The sequence below is a fragment of the Pseudoliparis swirei genome, chromosome 4 (assembly GCF_029220125.1).
Source record: "Pseudoliparis swirei isolate HS2019 ecotype Mariana Trench chromosome 4, NWPU_hadal_v1, whole genome shotgun sequence".
Lineage (NCBI taxonomy): Eukaryota > Metazoa > Chordata > Actinopteri > Perciformes > Liparidae > Pseudoliparis > Pseudoliparis swirei.
Window position 1 is genome coordinate 24,140,619 of NC_079391.1, and position 16,334 is coordinate 24,156,952.

Here is a 16,334-nt window from a genome sequence, read left to right on the forward strand (position 1 = left end):
TGTGCCGTGTGTCTCAAAAGTCAAATTCCCACCTTGGGGAAATGACTGTGAACGCATCAGCCTCCATGGTCACATCAGTGGTGTTATTGGTGGTGGTAGTGTTTTTCAAAATTAAGACCACATTTCCCATAAACTTCATTGCTTCCTGCCGCCCCCCCCCCAGCTCCCTTCCTGTGGCGTCGCTGAGGAAGATAAAAATGGTGGAAATGAGTTTTTCAGCCTATTTCATTCTTGTTTCCACCATCCCAAGTTGTTCCCGCCCCACTTCTTGTTTAGCGGAAGAATAAACATTCACTCATGTTCATGCTGTGTACAGTCGGGGATCATTTCACAGATGAAAAGCAATTGGAAGGAAATATAGTCAATATATACTCAATATAGAGTCAATATATAGTCAATCACACGTCAGACGTGTACTTGGACTGACGACTCTGCATTCACTGAATGGCCAGCTGATCCACAATCCATTCCCTGTAAACATACTCAGTCACATACAATGAAAGAGGGGGGAGGAAGCATCAGAGTGTCTGTGTGTGTGTGTGTGTGTGTGTGTGTGTATTATAAGTATTGATATGAATAATGCATTCAGATCCAGCAACCTAGCCTAGCAATAAAAACACAAGCATTCTGCACCATCAGATCATCATCTACAGACACACAAACACACACACACAGTGGAGCTTTACAACTGATCCTTGTGCCAAGTGTGCATAGTGAGGGACCTGACCCAAGTGTTACTGCTACTGCAGAGAGGGTGTGAAGAGACGAAAAGAGAGAGAGAAAGTTGGCGATAAAACAAGATGCATCATCATCATCATAGACATCGTCGTTATTGTCACCATGGGAATAAAGAGAGAAGAGCTGATGAATCAAACAGAAAGACAGAAAGTGGTGCTTTTTCAGCAGACCGTTTTCCTGAACACAACTTATAAATGGGTACACACACACACATCTTTACGATAGTGGTGGCTATCCACACCACAGTGCTGAATACACAAATTAAAAAACTAAAGCCCATGACTTTTTATTCATCTGTTCAACAGCTTGTTACATTCGTACCTAAAACCAATAAAGTTATTTCAAACCAGACGCGTCTCAGTGAAGTAAAAGTTCAACATATACTTCTGTATCATAATTCCTGCATGACGTACCTAATATCTGTGTACATACGACATGAAGAGGGACCCGGGACACCCGTCGTGGTATCGGTTTGAAAGTCATTTAAGTTCTGAAGACATTAACCAAATAAAAGTGTCACGTCGTGGTCGGATGGAACAAAGCTGGAGAGGAGAGAAGCCACACGGCCCTCACACAGTCACACAAACTCAAAACCACCATGTCCCTGTTCCCGTTATGAATGTGCTCGTTTCAGATGAATATAAAGTCATCTGAAAGGAGAGATAATTCAGAGTCTGTGGCCGAACTCAATCATGACTCGTCGAAGGAAGAAAAGGCCAGCGAGGCCTATAAGTGTCGGCTGCTTCGGATGTAACGGCAGCGAACTTTGGACACGCTCTCTTTCGGGCGGTTTCAGCTTTTTAGAAGAAAGTTCTCAAACTGTTTCCAGCAGAAAATAAAGTGACAAGAAATCCCTTTGAAATGAAACATAGAAGGAGCAAACCATGCTGGCTGTCATTGGCTGGCTGTGTGTCTGCTCACTGAGAGAAGGAGGAAGAGGAGGGGTTCAACAGAGCACCACGGACAGGTCTTTAAACCTGGGAAACACCACACACACACACTCACGCACACACACACGCAGGGCCATCTACCCACATCAGGTCAGTGGGCGTGTTGTGTGTTTGTTTATGTGCTTCCATTTTTCTGTGGTATGCTCTTTCCCTCACACACACACACAAGGTTGCACTCAAATGTACCCCTCACACCTGCACATGTCCTCCTGCTCAATTTCACCAACTCTCTCTCCTTCTTTCTCTCTCTCTCTCTCTCACACACACACACGCCATCACAAGCACAAACAAAACTGTTGCTCGCCCCCTCCATGTTGCCGTATTTGAATGTTTTCAGCTAAATATGGACGGCTGAACATATCTAGGCCCAAAAGCAGAAAAACAAGGCGTGGCCGTGATCCTGCGAATCAGAACCACAAGTTGCTGATTGGAGGGACGAGTTCCCATTGGACACCTGAAACAGTTTGTATTTAGAGAATACAGCTATGTACTATTACCTTTCTGTGGATCATACAGACAACACATTATTGAACAGTCCAGCATTTTCTGTCATCTATTCCCGACATGTGTACCTCGTGTTATTACTTTCCGAATGTATCTATGATATCCTTTGATTCTTCCGGTCCATATCCTCAGCTTGCCTTCATAAACTCTCGCAAACCTTTGTTCGAGTTCTGCTTCTGGGTCCAAAACTCTACCGGCCTCCACCCATCCGACCCCTCGGAAGATGGTTAGAAGGAAAATGCGCCGCAGCTGGATTGCATGTCATGATGCGTGAATCTGTTTTGCAGCTAGGGGCGTGGCCTAGGTGTGTGCGAGATGACACGAAGCGTACTTAACAACATTCTTAACAACATTGGTGGCTCCTAAATCATTAACTAAAAGCCAAAAAGTATGTGTGCCTGTGTTTAATTAGAATAATTGCATACTGTTGTGTACATTAACATCAAAATATGTCGCCACGTTATTAGGTAGCTGGAAATCTTCATCAATCTCTGAAAGTTATCTTCTCTGCACAAGTTTTTCAGGAAAATGTGAAAACTGCTGACAGTTCCAGTGTGGGTTCATTTGCCAAAGAGACAACAGTTTGTCGGATGGGGTTTGGTTACGTTCGGCTTCATTGAACGAGGACGCTCACAACGCCAGCATGCTAAATTAGATATGTGTAAACGTGTTCATAGTGTTTGTCTAGCGTGAGGCTCATGGGAATGTCGTCCGTGTTTCAGTCGAAACAATGTGAAGAAATCAAACCATTCATCCTAAATTCAACATCATTCATTTCACCATCACTCCTGTGCCCACGTTCACGGCAACACAAAGTGTCCGTCTGGACAGATTGATGGACCGACCCACATCGCCCCGTTGAGTCGAACCATAAAGACCTCGAAGGTGAACCTCCTGAATGATATGACTCAGATCCGAGTGGAAATTAGTTTTATTTAACTATATAATAAGACTTGCTATATTCAACCTGATTAAATATTGATATCATTAGTAGCTATACAGTGCCATTCCACGACACCATAATCCTCATAAATACACGGTAGACGTAGAACTTGCTTGAAGGGCTGTATGGAAACACGGCCAACGCAGGCTCTGAAACGAGAGTCGGTACAAAAGCACAGCACAGGGTCATCAGTACCCTTTGGGCTCGATTCTCACACACACACACACACACACACACACACACATACACAAACACAAACACACGGGCACTGTAATAAGCGGCACATTGAAACGGCGAATGGCAGGAAGACAGAGAGCGTCATTATTGGCGCCGTCTTCTGCCTCCATCCATTTAACGGATCTATTAGAGGACACCACACACTGCGGAAGAACAGCGATTGTACGGAAATGTGACAAATGGACTCCGGCGGCACTGACTCATCAGCGCGGAGAGTACAAGGAGCCTCTGATGCGTCTCGGCCTGCATCTGCATGTCATCGCCGGCCGTGTGATCGCCTGGCCTCTCGCTGGGAGCGATGTTGCGGCGTAATGAGCTGATGGAGCTTGGTGATTTCCTGTTTGGCCTGTAAAAGCAGCATGTGCCTCTTCCTGTACCCTCCTCTGTGGGGTCCCACCTGGGGGCCCCTCCCCCACACCTCTACCCCCACCTACACACACACACATCGACATCACACCCACTGTCTAGCAGCTGCACCTATATGCCGACAGGAAGAGAAAGTCTCATGTGTTACAGCCAAAGCGGTCCTCCTTCCGCGCTGCTGCAGCCTGCAGTGGGCGGTGAGTGTTTGTCTGACCCGCTCAGCTCTCAGCCCACACTCTATTAAAACTAGCGGCCGGCTCGAAGCCCACGCAAGGAAATATTGAGAATGCCGAGCCAGAAAACACAAATAGAGTCCATTCACCAGCACTCTATGAAGAGTGTAGCACAGTTTGCATTAACACTTTCAAATAATCCAGGATGTGCTCGCAGCAGCGGGATGGAAGACACATCGACAGAATGTCATGATAGATTAATGGATATTTTAAGTATGTGATCCGACTTGATAAAACAGTGAAAACACAAGGTAAATGTATGGTGTCGACACTTTCTAACACATGCCCTGGGTCTGGCTGGCCAAGAAAACACATGGGATTGTGAGAGTACCGCAATTAGAGTGGGAAGCAAGAGTTTACGCAGTTAGCTCTGCAAGTCGTGAGAAATAAACTATGAGCGCATCAACACATCAACTGGCACCGCAGCACAGAAGTGTGACAATAATAAAACTGAACTCAGGATGTTCACGCTTCTACTAACAGTAGCTTCTACCCCAAAATACTGGTAGCTGCCTCCAAAAAGTAGGCGGCCAGCTTCAGGTCTGAAAAGTGAAGCAAATGAGGAGGTGCTTGAAACCTGGTGTCCTTCAGGGGGGCATTTATTACCTCAGTAAACATTGTGAACAAGACTTTATGGTCTTAATCTCTAGTTTCAAGTCACAGTGTATTTTTTCGTTCATGGAAGTTAATTGACACATTTGTGTCCCCCTTTGTTCAGTGTTGAGTTGTGCTAAACTCCGCCCTCTTGTGTCTGGTTGCAACAACAGTCGGCTTCAAAACGCCAGTCCAAGGGGACTCGTCACGGTGACTACTTCCACTTCTCAGACACAGTTTGCTACACGCTATAATGGAAAACTGACACAATCCGTCCCGTGACACAAAAAGCTTTTACTGCCCTCAACATGATGAATACATCAATTTTCTGTTTATCGTCTCTGTAAACAATGCAGACCAACTGCTTTAAAGTTTGGGACACAGTACCTTCAGGATGTTGGAAACACTTTTATAAGTTTAAGGAGAATTGTGCAGGCTGGTTGATAAGAATCTCAACAAGGCGATTCAGAGAAGCACAGCTTTGGAAAACTAAAAACAGCTGGGAATTGTTTCTCACTATGACACGCACACACACACACACACACACACACACAGACATACACACGGCTGTTATTGTACCTCTGGTGTTAGTAGCCATGTCTGCCACCTTCTGAAAGGCATCCAGAAAGGCCACAGCAGCCAGGACAGTGGTTCTAGAGCAAAAGGGAACACTTATTACTTTAAGATGAAATGGTATTATAATTCTAACTCGCATATTCAGCCGTTTGGTTTTTCACTGTTTTTTTAGCGATGGCATGTTTCACTTGGTCCATTCCTTTTAACATAGTGGATGTTAACTATTAGTATGATGTTGCATCCAGTACTCATGATGTCATTAGGTCTTAATGTTCTTTTTTTCACATTTTGTTTTCAGAATTCTTGTCAATTCAAGAAATAGCTACTTAAATCAAAATAAAAACACAATATTGACAGTCTGACCATCTCATCCTCAAATTCTTTAGTTCAATGAACCTTAAAATATTCAGTTTTACGATTTAGAAAGTGAATTTATTTGAAGTTTGTAATAGTATTTTGTTTTGTTGTCAAAGAAACTTACCGGAGCTGGGAATGCAGCTTGGTTGCCTTGGCGGTGAAGTCCTCCCACACAGGATAGGAGCACTGGCAACACACAGACAATGGACATTAATATTGACAGATATATTGATTATTAACATATCTTACACACACAGCGTGTGGGAGAGAGAGAGAGAGAGAGAGAGAAATACTTCTAAAGTGAAGACATGTTTGGGAAATGTATGATGTGGTAATTAACCAGCTTTAAAGGAGCAGTGTGTAGAAGCTAGTGGCCTCTGGTGGTGAGATTGTACATTGTATCCAAATAATAAAAGCCCCTCTGCTCAGCCCTCCCTTTCCAAGCACGTCGGAGAAATAAAGGTGGCCTTCAGGTGCCGTAGGAATGCAAACATGCCTTTCTGGAGCCAGTATGCGGTGTGTCCCTTCTGGGCTACTGTAGAAACGTGGCGGTGCAACATTACGAACTCTCTCTATGCCGATATATAAACGGCTCGTGCTAAGGTCACGTAAAAGAATAGAACAAATTATAATATAATTCCGTGCCATTATCCAAACCGCTTATGGTTTTTTTAGGGTTGCGGGGATTTTTAGTATAATATAATAGGATTTGCTATTTCTGCCAATAACTTGATCACAAACACGTTGTTCTCCTCCCGAACCTCTGCATCTCTCACATCTGCATCTCTCACATCTGCATCTCTCACATCTGCATCTCTCACATTCTTAGCTTCTGTCATCGATTAAATTCCAGATTGTCTTTTTCTACTCACACACACCCCTACTCTCCTCCTGGTTTCACCCCCCGCACCCCCAAAAAAGCAGCCACCCCTCCTCTCCTGTCCATGCAGGCATCTCATCTGTCTACCAAAACACACACACACACATATATAAATATGTATATATATATATATATACGGATCACTTGACAGCCACACTGGCATCAGGCAGCATCAAAGGTCCGACGACAGCAGCCGGCACGGCAAACTAAATTGAAAGCTGAACCAGTCCCCCCCCCCCCCCCCCCGCCTCAGCACACTTAACATTATATTTGATACAGGTTAACCTACAACCCTGTTAAATGCCAGCGGATTTTGAGCATGGGGCGCGGGTGGAAAGAGGGTGAGGTGGGGGAGAAAGAAGATACGGAACAGAAACAAAAGGATATGAAAAAATTGGCGAGATGAAATAAGAAAGAAACTTAAGGAAATGCAGAAAATAATGAAAAATGAAAGCGAGAGTTGGAAAGTGTGTACGTGAGTGTGTGTGTGTGTGTGTGCCGGGGCATCCTGTCGTGATGTCAGACTGGCAGAGAGACTGAGGGCTGTATACTCTTTGATCTGGCCTGTTTGATGTGGCTTAATTTGGTCTGAAATCACAGTCCTATTTCCCCATGGTACCAAAAGCTACCCCTCCACCATCCATACACACACACACACACACACACACACATTACGCCTGCTCTGTCCCCCTTGCAGGCTGTTTGAAGTGCCCATGCCTCCCGACACACACACACACACACACACACACACGTAAGCAGCCCTGCATCTCATCAGCATATTTTGTGCATTTCCATACGGTAAAAGAGTCTGGTGGCAAGTGACCAAGTGATGATTGACTGTGATCTCAGAGGAAACGTATTATTTCTTTTTTCCTACCGTCCGTCTTCGTGGTCTCAAAGTATGTTCATAAAGCCACTGGATACGGGTGAACACTCAGCATCTTATCCCCGGCCCGGATACCTTTTTACCACTCAGACACATGCTCTATAAAATATGATGAGAAGCTAAACTTACAAGTTCTATTAAATCACTTAGTGTTGAATTCCTGTATAATGAGCTGCAGTAGATGGATTATATAACTCCACAGGAAACCTGCGTCCGCTTTCTGAACAGTGAGATGTGGATGCAGATGCTAACGCAATGGAGGCGGACCTAGAGAAGGCAGCTGGCCTCTCTTTATAAAGGTGCGTTCACACCAAAAGCTAACCTATTTTTCGCGTCACCCAAAACGCGTGAGTTTACTCGCTCGAACATTCACCGTGTTCTCGCCATAAGCGTCGAGACGCTCCACGAGGGGCGGGGCTTATCTCCGTGTCTCGTCTCCGTAAAGACCGTTATCATCTCCTTCATCCACCAGAATAACTAACCACTAGTTCTGCTTTATATTTGTTGTGGACGTCCCACACACTAACGCCCTCGTGTTTGGAATCATGACATCACCCGTAGGCTCACTCAGCTCGGTCACTTTCACCGATGAAGTTACTGTTACGTCTGAAAGACTTCCGCTTCCAGCGCTACGAGAGCGGAACTCAAGAGCTGATTGGCCCGAGTTGTGAGATGACCGCCTCAAAGTGGAAATATTTCAACTCGGGGCGAAAATTGCGCCGCTGGAAACGTGTCGCTCACATCACGTCGCCCCAAACGCGCCGCCCGGGAAAATATCCCGTCTATCGCAGCCACACGCGTCTGTACGTTGACTTTTCATGGGATTCAGTCGCGCGAAAAAATAGTTTCGCTTTTGGTGTGAACGCACCTTAAGAAGTCCTAAGATAACAGAACATGTCATGAATGTCCATCTGTGGTGCACAAAACAAATACGGTTATTAAAAAATGTGACGCTTTTCTTTTGATGAATCTTTAAAGGTCTGCATGGTTGAAATTGGGGAAGTGATCTCACAAAGACGGGGCCTGTCCGAGGTCAAACATGTGCTTTGAGAATTCTCATGGATTCAAGTTTTAAGGACGTCAGCCTGAGAACTTCACGCAAAACAAATGTGTCTGTGAGAGTGTGTTTGTCTCGGGCCGGTGGGCTCAAAGACCGCAACGTCAACCACTGCGCTCACATGATTGTAGGGATGTCACGATGGCCCGGGCGGTGGGCAAATACAGTGTGTGTGTGTGTGTGTGTGTGCGTGTTTGTTTGTTTGTGTGTGTCTGCGAGGGACACGGAGCAGGAGACAGAGAGTGTGAGAAAAAAGCTTTGGGATTGTATAGTATTACGTCACCACTTCCTGTGTCACCCCAAAGAAAGTCAGCAGGGCTGTGTAATTGCATCGCAGCTAAGAATACATCCTCCCTCTTTGCTTCTTCTTATCGCTTTAAATATTAGCGTGAACCATATTCTAATGTATCGTGTCAAAGGGGCACACTCCCGTTGTCTTTGTGTCACTTTCATTGCTATGCAGATGATACTCAACTATATGTATCGATAAAACCAGAGGAAACCAACCAACTAAGTAAAATTCAAGCATGTCTTAAAGACATAAAAACATGGATGACCTGCAACTTCTTGATGTTAAACTCAGACAAAACCGAAGTAATTTTACTCGGCCCTGAGCACCTCAGAGATCAATTATCTGGTGATGTGGTTTCTGTAGACGGCATTGCCCTAGCATCCAACACCACTGTAAAGAATCTTGGCGTTATCTTTGATCGGGACTTGTCCTTTAACTCCCACGTAAAGCAAATCTCAAGGACTGCATTCTTTCATCTACGTAATATTTCAAAATCAGGCACATCTTGTCTCAAAAGATGCAGAAAAATTGGTTCACGTTCGTTACTTGAGACTGGATTACTGCAACTCCTTATTATCAGGCTGCTCTAATAAATCTCTTAGGTCCCTCCAGTTGATCCAGAATGCTGCAGCTCGTGTTCTCACTAAAACTAAGAAAATAGATCACATCACTCCTGCACTAGCTGCTCTGCACTGGCTCCCAGTAAAATCAAGAATCACTTTTAAAATTCTTCTCTTAACGTACAAAGCCTTGATTGGTGATGCTCCATCATATCTTAAGGAGCTTGTAGTACCATATTGCCCCACTAGAGAGCTGCGCTCACTAAATGCGGGACTACTTGTAGTTCCTAGAGTCTTAAAAAGTAGAATGGGAGCCAGAGCCTTTAGTTATCAAGCTCCTCTTTTATGGAACCAGCTTCCAATTTCAGTCCGGGAGGCAGACACAGTCACCTCGTTTAAGAGTAGACTTAAGACCTTCCTCTTTGACAGAGCTTATAGTTAGGGCTGAATCAGGTTCACCTGGTCCAGCCCTTGATATGCTGCTATAGGCTTATAGCTGCCGGGGGACGTTTTAGGATGCACTGAGTACCTATCTCCTCTTTTTTCTCTCCTTAAGGATGAATTTTCATCTCTCAATCACACGTTACTAACTCTGCTTTCTCCCCGGAGTCCTTTTGACTTCACGTCTCATGGGGTCATCGGACCCTATGAGACGGCATAGATCCTATCTGCCTGATGGATCATCGAGGTCTGGGTCGTGGAATTCCTGCTACCGACTACGCCACTGTCCTGTTGAGACTCCGCCCACTCCTCCTCCCCACCGCCATCTGCCTGATGGATCGTGGAGGTCTCCATCGTGGAATATGCCTACTATGAACTATTCATACACTCTGTCATATTCATTGAATGTATTTTAACTCTAAATCTGTCCTTCTGTACACATTACATCTATTGCATCTGTCCATCCTGGAGAGGGATCCTCCTCTGTTGCTCTCCTGAAGGTTTCTTCCCTTTTTTCCCCCCTGAAGGGTTATTTGGGAGTTTTTCCTGGTCCGATGTGAGGTTTTGGGGCAGGGATGTCTGTGTGTACAGATTGTAAAGCACTCCGAGACAAATTTGTAATTTGTAAAATTGGGCTATACAAAAAAACTGAATTGAATTGAATGAGACGAGGGACTTTTTCCTGTCTTTGCACATTTCCTGGATTCTTCACCTTTCCTTCTTCCTTCCACCCTCCCTTCCTTCCCCTTTCTCAAATCGCTAGCCTCGGCCAGGATGGAGCAAGTCTGAATGTGGCGAGCTGCCGCGTTCAGGCGGCCGAGATCACAAAGAGCTTTGAATATTGCAGCGATAACCAATCACACCGGAGATCTGGCTCCTGGCAGCATTGACACTTTTGGTGTGGTCAGTCCGATGGTCAGCAACCGTGTAAGACTCCTCCCTCTTCCTTCCTTCCTTCCTTCTTTTCTTCAGGCGACAGTCCTCGATCTTCAGGGAAAAATCTGTAATTGATAGATTTTGTTTCCTTTCCTTCCTTTCACCACCATCCTTTGGGGTCAGATCAGTCTCAATAATTGCAAATGCACGCAGAGAGACTCACAAATGCAAAAACTCAGATTCACAAATGCGCACAGAACAATTCATAAATATATTCAATTTACAAATGCACGCAGAAAGATTCACAAATACATTCCAATGCACACGTAAATAAAATCAGATTTATTCTAAATGTAAAAGAATAAACACAAATATATTTTTGCATTTATAGGTGGATTTTTTTATTTGTTTGTGGATTTATATGTATTAATGTTTCGATCGCAATGCATTTGTTTGTGGATCGCTACACATTTGTGCACAGATTTTTGGGACTCCCCTGCCGTGGCTCAATTGGTAAATGCATTTTTTTTAAACATATGATGTCGCCCTCATTTTCAACCAATCACATGAGCATCATTCGCTTCATTCTCAATTTAGAGGGGCGTGACTTATCTCTCTGTGCGCATTTGTGAATCTTCGTGTTGCATTTGTGAGTCTCTCTGGGTGCATTTGCAATTATTGAGACTGATCTGACCCCATACCATCCCTCCTTCAGCTAAAACGCTGATGATCACTGACAATCAGCATGTGTACTGGAGGATGGCTTCTGTTCATTGGTCACATGTCTCAGCCGAAAAATGCCATATATTGTAATATGTTGTCAGTGATGCTGCAGATCTGGTATAGTTCCTTTGGAAAGAAGAGTAATGTTCCTGAACTGTGAATTTGTGATATGTATGTTCTTTTGTTTAGTTTCGCCACGTCACATACTGACTCTTGGTGTCAAAACCTTTGGTTGGGAACCAAACACCGGTCTCCTGGGTTAAAGTCCTGTGATGGTTGCTGCTGTAATGTTAGTCATGCTCCTTCAGAGGGCACATTTGAAGGATATATCTTGCCATTTCACTGCAAGTTGACTTCTAATGGCGTCTGATGCCACCCGGGTTAAAGTGGCCCAAATTCAAAAGATCCTTCCCGATTGGCCAGAGACAGTGAAGGTCTTGGGAAACAGCAAACTGGTCTGTGTTGTTCAGTCTCCAGAGAAGTAGAGGACGGTTTGTTCTCATTTATTAGCCTCATGAAAGTGGTTACGTGTCTCCTCTTTGTGGCAGATCTGAATAAATTAGTTGTCCACTCATGAGCAATTCTCCTTGAGTACAACAATTGAGACTAGAGTATCAGTGTTCTAGGGATGTAAAGCAAGAACTATTTTAATGGGACATTCCGATTACAAACATGTATTGATAGTGTGAAACCAGCAAGGGATATTCTTCATGGTTTTTGTTCCAACAGTGGAAACCACCATGTTTTGGATGGCATTAACAAGAAGTTTAATGTTGCCATGGAGATAATGGTTTTCCCATGGGCTGCAAATGCCCCCCCCCCCTTCTCTCAACACTCCTGCAGTGATAGAAATAGATCTGGTGTTGTGCCCATTGACTGCTGTTTCTGCCAGTCGGTGAAACAGTCGACCAATCAGAGATAATAGGCTGGATTAAGAATGGGACGTCATCTTCCCATTAAATAATCCATTTAATATGAAACGATATATATAAACGACTGCATGAGACTGACTCAGAGGCTCACATCCATCCCATTTCTTAAATGGACATATTTATTGGATCAATGTGAGAAAAAAATGTGTGACGTTATCCCCCGCATCCGCTACAGCAGAAAGGGACATCGGATGTGTCACTCGCTACTGATTGGTTGAGGGCAGAACACAACCAAATAACACCTTCCCACGACAAGAAATGTGCCAAAAAGAACAAAGTGTCATGCAGAATAAATGAAGCAAACACAAAATGGCCATTAAGTCGGGTCAGTCTTCTATATTTGTTGTCATTTGGACGAATCCACATCAAGAAAAGTTATTTGCTACCAGCTACTAGTTTCTGTTTGCACTGTGACCAGAAGTATACAGAGAACAATCGCCTGGATGAATTGTGTTACTGAAGAAAACCTCTGAACAGGATTATGAGAAAGATCTGATAAACTATGAGGATTGTCAGTTTTACGAGTAGGATTTCTAAGCAGATGTGTGGACGTTCTCCTGCAGTCATCGTGTGTGTTTTATGAATAAATAAATTGCCATTTCAAATTATATCAATCAGGTTCAACCCTTCTCTTTTGTGTGTGGAAATAAATAAAAAGTAAACAATACTATCACACGCCACGTGATTCCTGTTTTATCCAACAGTGTACTCGACCCTTCCATCGTCCGGTCCAATAATAATCCCTCATTCCTAATACGGGCCAATACATATATATACTGTATATTGTGGCATCACAAGGGGACAGGTAGTGGAGGGACGCTACATTCCCACTCCAGTACAGCGGCCACCTGACAAACGTGACATGACAATATATACTGTATATATATATATAACATATTTATTCCCTTTTTTCTCTCACGGTGTTTCCTCAAGTAATCCTCCGTTTCATCTGGTCCTGACTCTGGACTCTGGGGTGCTGTCAACAGTCCTCTGGCCGAGTTCTCAGAGCATTACCAGTCCACCCCAGTCCTGCTCAGTGCTCTGCTGAGAGCTCCACTCCACCACGCACTGCAGTGGATGAGAAGCTTACTGTCTCCTCTCGGCCTTTTGTTCCCTTTGTTTCCCCCACAGCAAGACAGGAAAACAGAGGAAATCCAGCTAGAGAGACAGAGGGGAGAGCGAAGAAGGGTGGAGGCAGGCGGAGAAGGATGTCGGGATTAGCCAGATTATTTATTTTTGTATAATCGAGCCAATTCACACATTAAAAAAACCCGCGAGAACCAAACAAAAGGAGCTAATTTTGCAGTGTATTAGCATGTATAATCGACTGGCTGGGAGTTTTGAAAAAGAAGATCACACTCACATTTTATTTGTCACGGTTGGGGATGGATCTATAAACCACAGAAAAAAATGCTCCATATTTTCTATTTGCATGTCTCCCAAAGAGAATGGTGTGGTTGGTATATCTGCATATAGGGCTCACTGTCCTGCTTTAAAATACAATTTGATACACTAATGATTTCACTATTCTCCAAATAAATAATTCAAACCTACAGGGCCTACTGGAATATGCAGATTTCTTTCACTGTACTATAAAGTTAAATTGATTTATTCAGCCTGCAAACATCTCCCTGGGATTTAGAATAAAGGGCTATCTTTGTTTCACGGTCATGTCACCTGTGACCATCGAGGTATCAGTAAAATGTCTAATTATTCCTCAGCCTGAGGCATATCTGTCAACAACATTTATCATTATACATTCATATATTTGTTGAGATATTCTGCTGACAAACGAGACTACCTCAACTAGAAGAAATGACAGCACTGTATTGGTCTTTAATCAAATATTTAAGGAGAAAATATCATAAAATTAGAGCGCTGTTCAAATCTGATCCTCGACATGGCCGTAGTTATGGCGGGAGTAAAGGAGGAAGACAGGTGGTGTGACGCGTGATAAAGTCAGTGTTGGAAGTAGTTCACGTGGCGGCGGGACTTGGTTAGGCTCAGCCGCAGAGGAGACAGAGCGGGGCTGTGGTTCAGGAAACGGTGCCGCGATGAGGTGTAATCAGCCAGAGCTGGGCTGAATCAGGGTTTTTGTGTCTCTTCCCGCTAAGAACAGGAGTAGCTGAGGAACGGCGGCGAAGGCGAGGAGCAGATGCTGGCGGAGCAGAGAATACCGGAGCGTGTGGGAAGAGGGAACCCAACCGGCATGAAATTAGAAATAATAAAACCTGTTAAGCGTTAGATCCTGTGTGTTGCCCTCTTGTGTGCCTGCCCGAGACTCACGATCGTCAGAACAACGTTCACACGGGAGACCGCTGTTCGAGTCCCGTGTGAAACCAAGAGTCAACGTTGTCAACATTGCCATGTCTCGTACGTAAACAACTCAACTAGGACACAGATACACTTAGCCTTCGTCTTTGGTGGAGCTGAAGAAGAACCAACACTAGATAAATCGTTACATATTTGATGACAGTATACTTGTAGTGCACTTGTTTCAATAAAAAAGGATCACGCAGTAGATAAGCAGTCATGGTTACATCTCCCAGCACATTGGCTGGCACTTTGTTTCAAAGGGAAAAAGATCTGCATGCAGATGAGGAGACAGAGGCTGCCTCGCTGCATAATTGATGAAGTGCAGCAGCTAATTCCAGTCTAAACATAGTGATGAGGGGGGAAAAGAAAACCATCTGTGTGTTGTTGTGTCTTTGCGCCGCAAGGCCAGAGAGCACAGACACGCTATCAGTGAAACATCTGCCCGACGGGATATCTGCACCGTGTTTTTTGGGGGAAAACAATTGAGATTAATGTCATGTAATACGGCAGACAGGGGTAGCCGTGAATGTTTACACAATGGCAGTCGCTAAACGACACGCCGCTGCATCACTGGAAGATGAAAGACGGGGAGGGAAAAGAAGCAAAACAAACTGGAATATCGGCTTTGCAATTTCAGAAAGTTGGAGCTTTGCAACAAAACAAAAAAAGGTGGAGACAGCAGAGGCGTATACATCCTCAATGATGTCCTTCCTGTATTAAGTATGTATGAAGCGCCCAAAACACTGGATGACTACACTTCCCATAATGCCGCCTGCCTGCCTAGGTTATTTCCCCTCACTTTAGAAAGCTCCTCCAGAGCCAAAGACAACATTACAGTTCTCTCTCACTATGACAAGTAAACATGTTCCTCTTTCAGCTCTACGTAGTGCTCGGTTTGTTCTTTCATACATAATCAGAAAATCCCCAAAATCAGAAATTTTGACAAATTTCCCCTTGGGGATTAATAAAGTATATATCTATCTATCTATCTATCAAAAATGATTCATGTTTTGTGGGCAGAGATTTACACACAGGACAGACAGCACACTGATATAAAAGACAAGTCCGAGGCGGGGCCCTCTACGTGATCTGTCAATGGACAGGATGGTCACGAGCAGCCATCAATCTCTCAGGCTCGTATAGGTTTAAGGATGGCCTCTTTCTGTCCTCTCCTTCGTTGAGGTGAGAGTTGTTATTATCTGCACCGCTCCAATCGTGTGAAAGGGACCACCGATGCTGGAGGTGCGACCGTCGGACCACTTTGTGTAAGTGACAGTCAATGTGACCCGCAGCACTCAGGGAGGCATGTATGAAAACCCAAACAGATGTGACAGAGTGAGCCCTAAAATATCAACCGTGGGAGCAGAAATTTGACAGGCATATGAAGAGGGACATCATTGTCTGAGCCTAATTGAATAAAGTCGGCAACAATTTGTGGCTTTAGGCGCGTTACTGTTGACCTCCAGAGTTTCATCTCGGGAAGAATTCAAGAGCTGACATTAAAACTGCACTTATTATTATTACAATATTGATTTTGTACAATACCAGCGGATCTAATGCAATGTGTAAGAGGTCGCTCGTAGTGACAACCCCCTGGAGGACCGTCCACCGTCTCTGGTTCGTCTCAGCTCCCGTGGAGCATTTTAGCTTCTTTCAGATGGTTGTTTTTGATGAATCGGCCTGCTACTTCACTGTTTGGGTTCAGTCTCACCGAAAATTATCTTTCAATAAACCAACTGTGGCAGCTGTCGCCAATCTGGCCTCGGCTGCTGGCTGGTTGACAATCAGTCAGCTGCTCTGACTGATTGGCAATCAGTCAGCAGCCGATGCTGCTCAGATAAAAAGGGCAGCATAGCTGGAGGTAGAGGAGAAGTGA

General features: G+C 44.4%; 1 protein-coding gene across 1 annotated transcript in view; it reads right to left on the bottom strand.

The window, feature by feature from the left end:
- The window catches only part of LOC130192550 (protein MTSS 2-like), a 76,458-nt gene that overhangs the window by 47,015 nt on the left and 13,109 nt on the right, over nt 1–16,334 (bottom strand). The window contains exons 2-3 of the mRNA XM_056412618.1: nt 5,620–5,681; nt 5,142–5,215 (exon numbers count right to left, since the gene is read on the bottom strand). Coding sequence (XP_056268593.1) covers nt 5,142–5,215; nt 5,620–5,681 — 136 coding nt within the window. The remainder of the gene's footprint in view (nt 1–5,141; nt 5,216–5,619; nt 5,682–16,334) is intronic.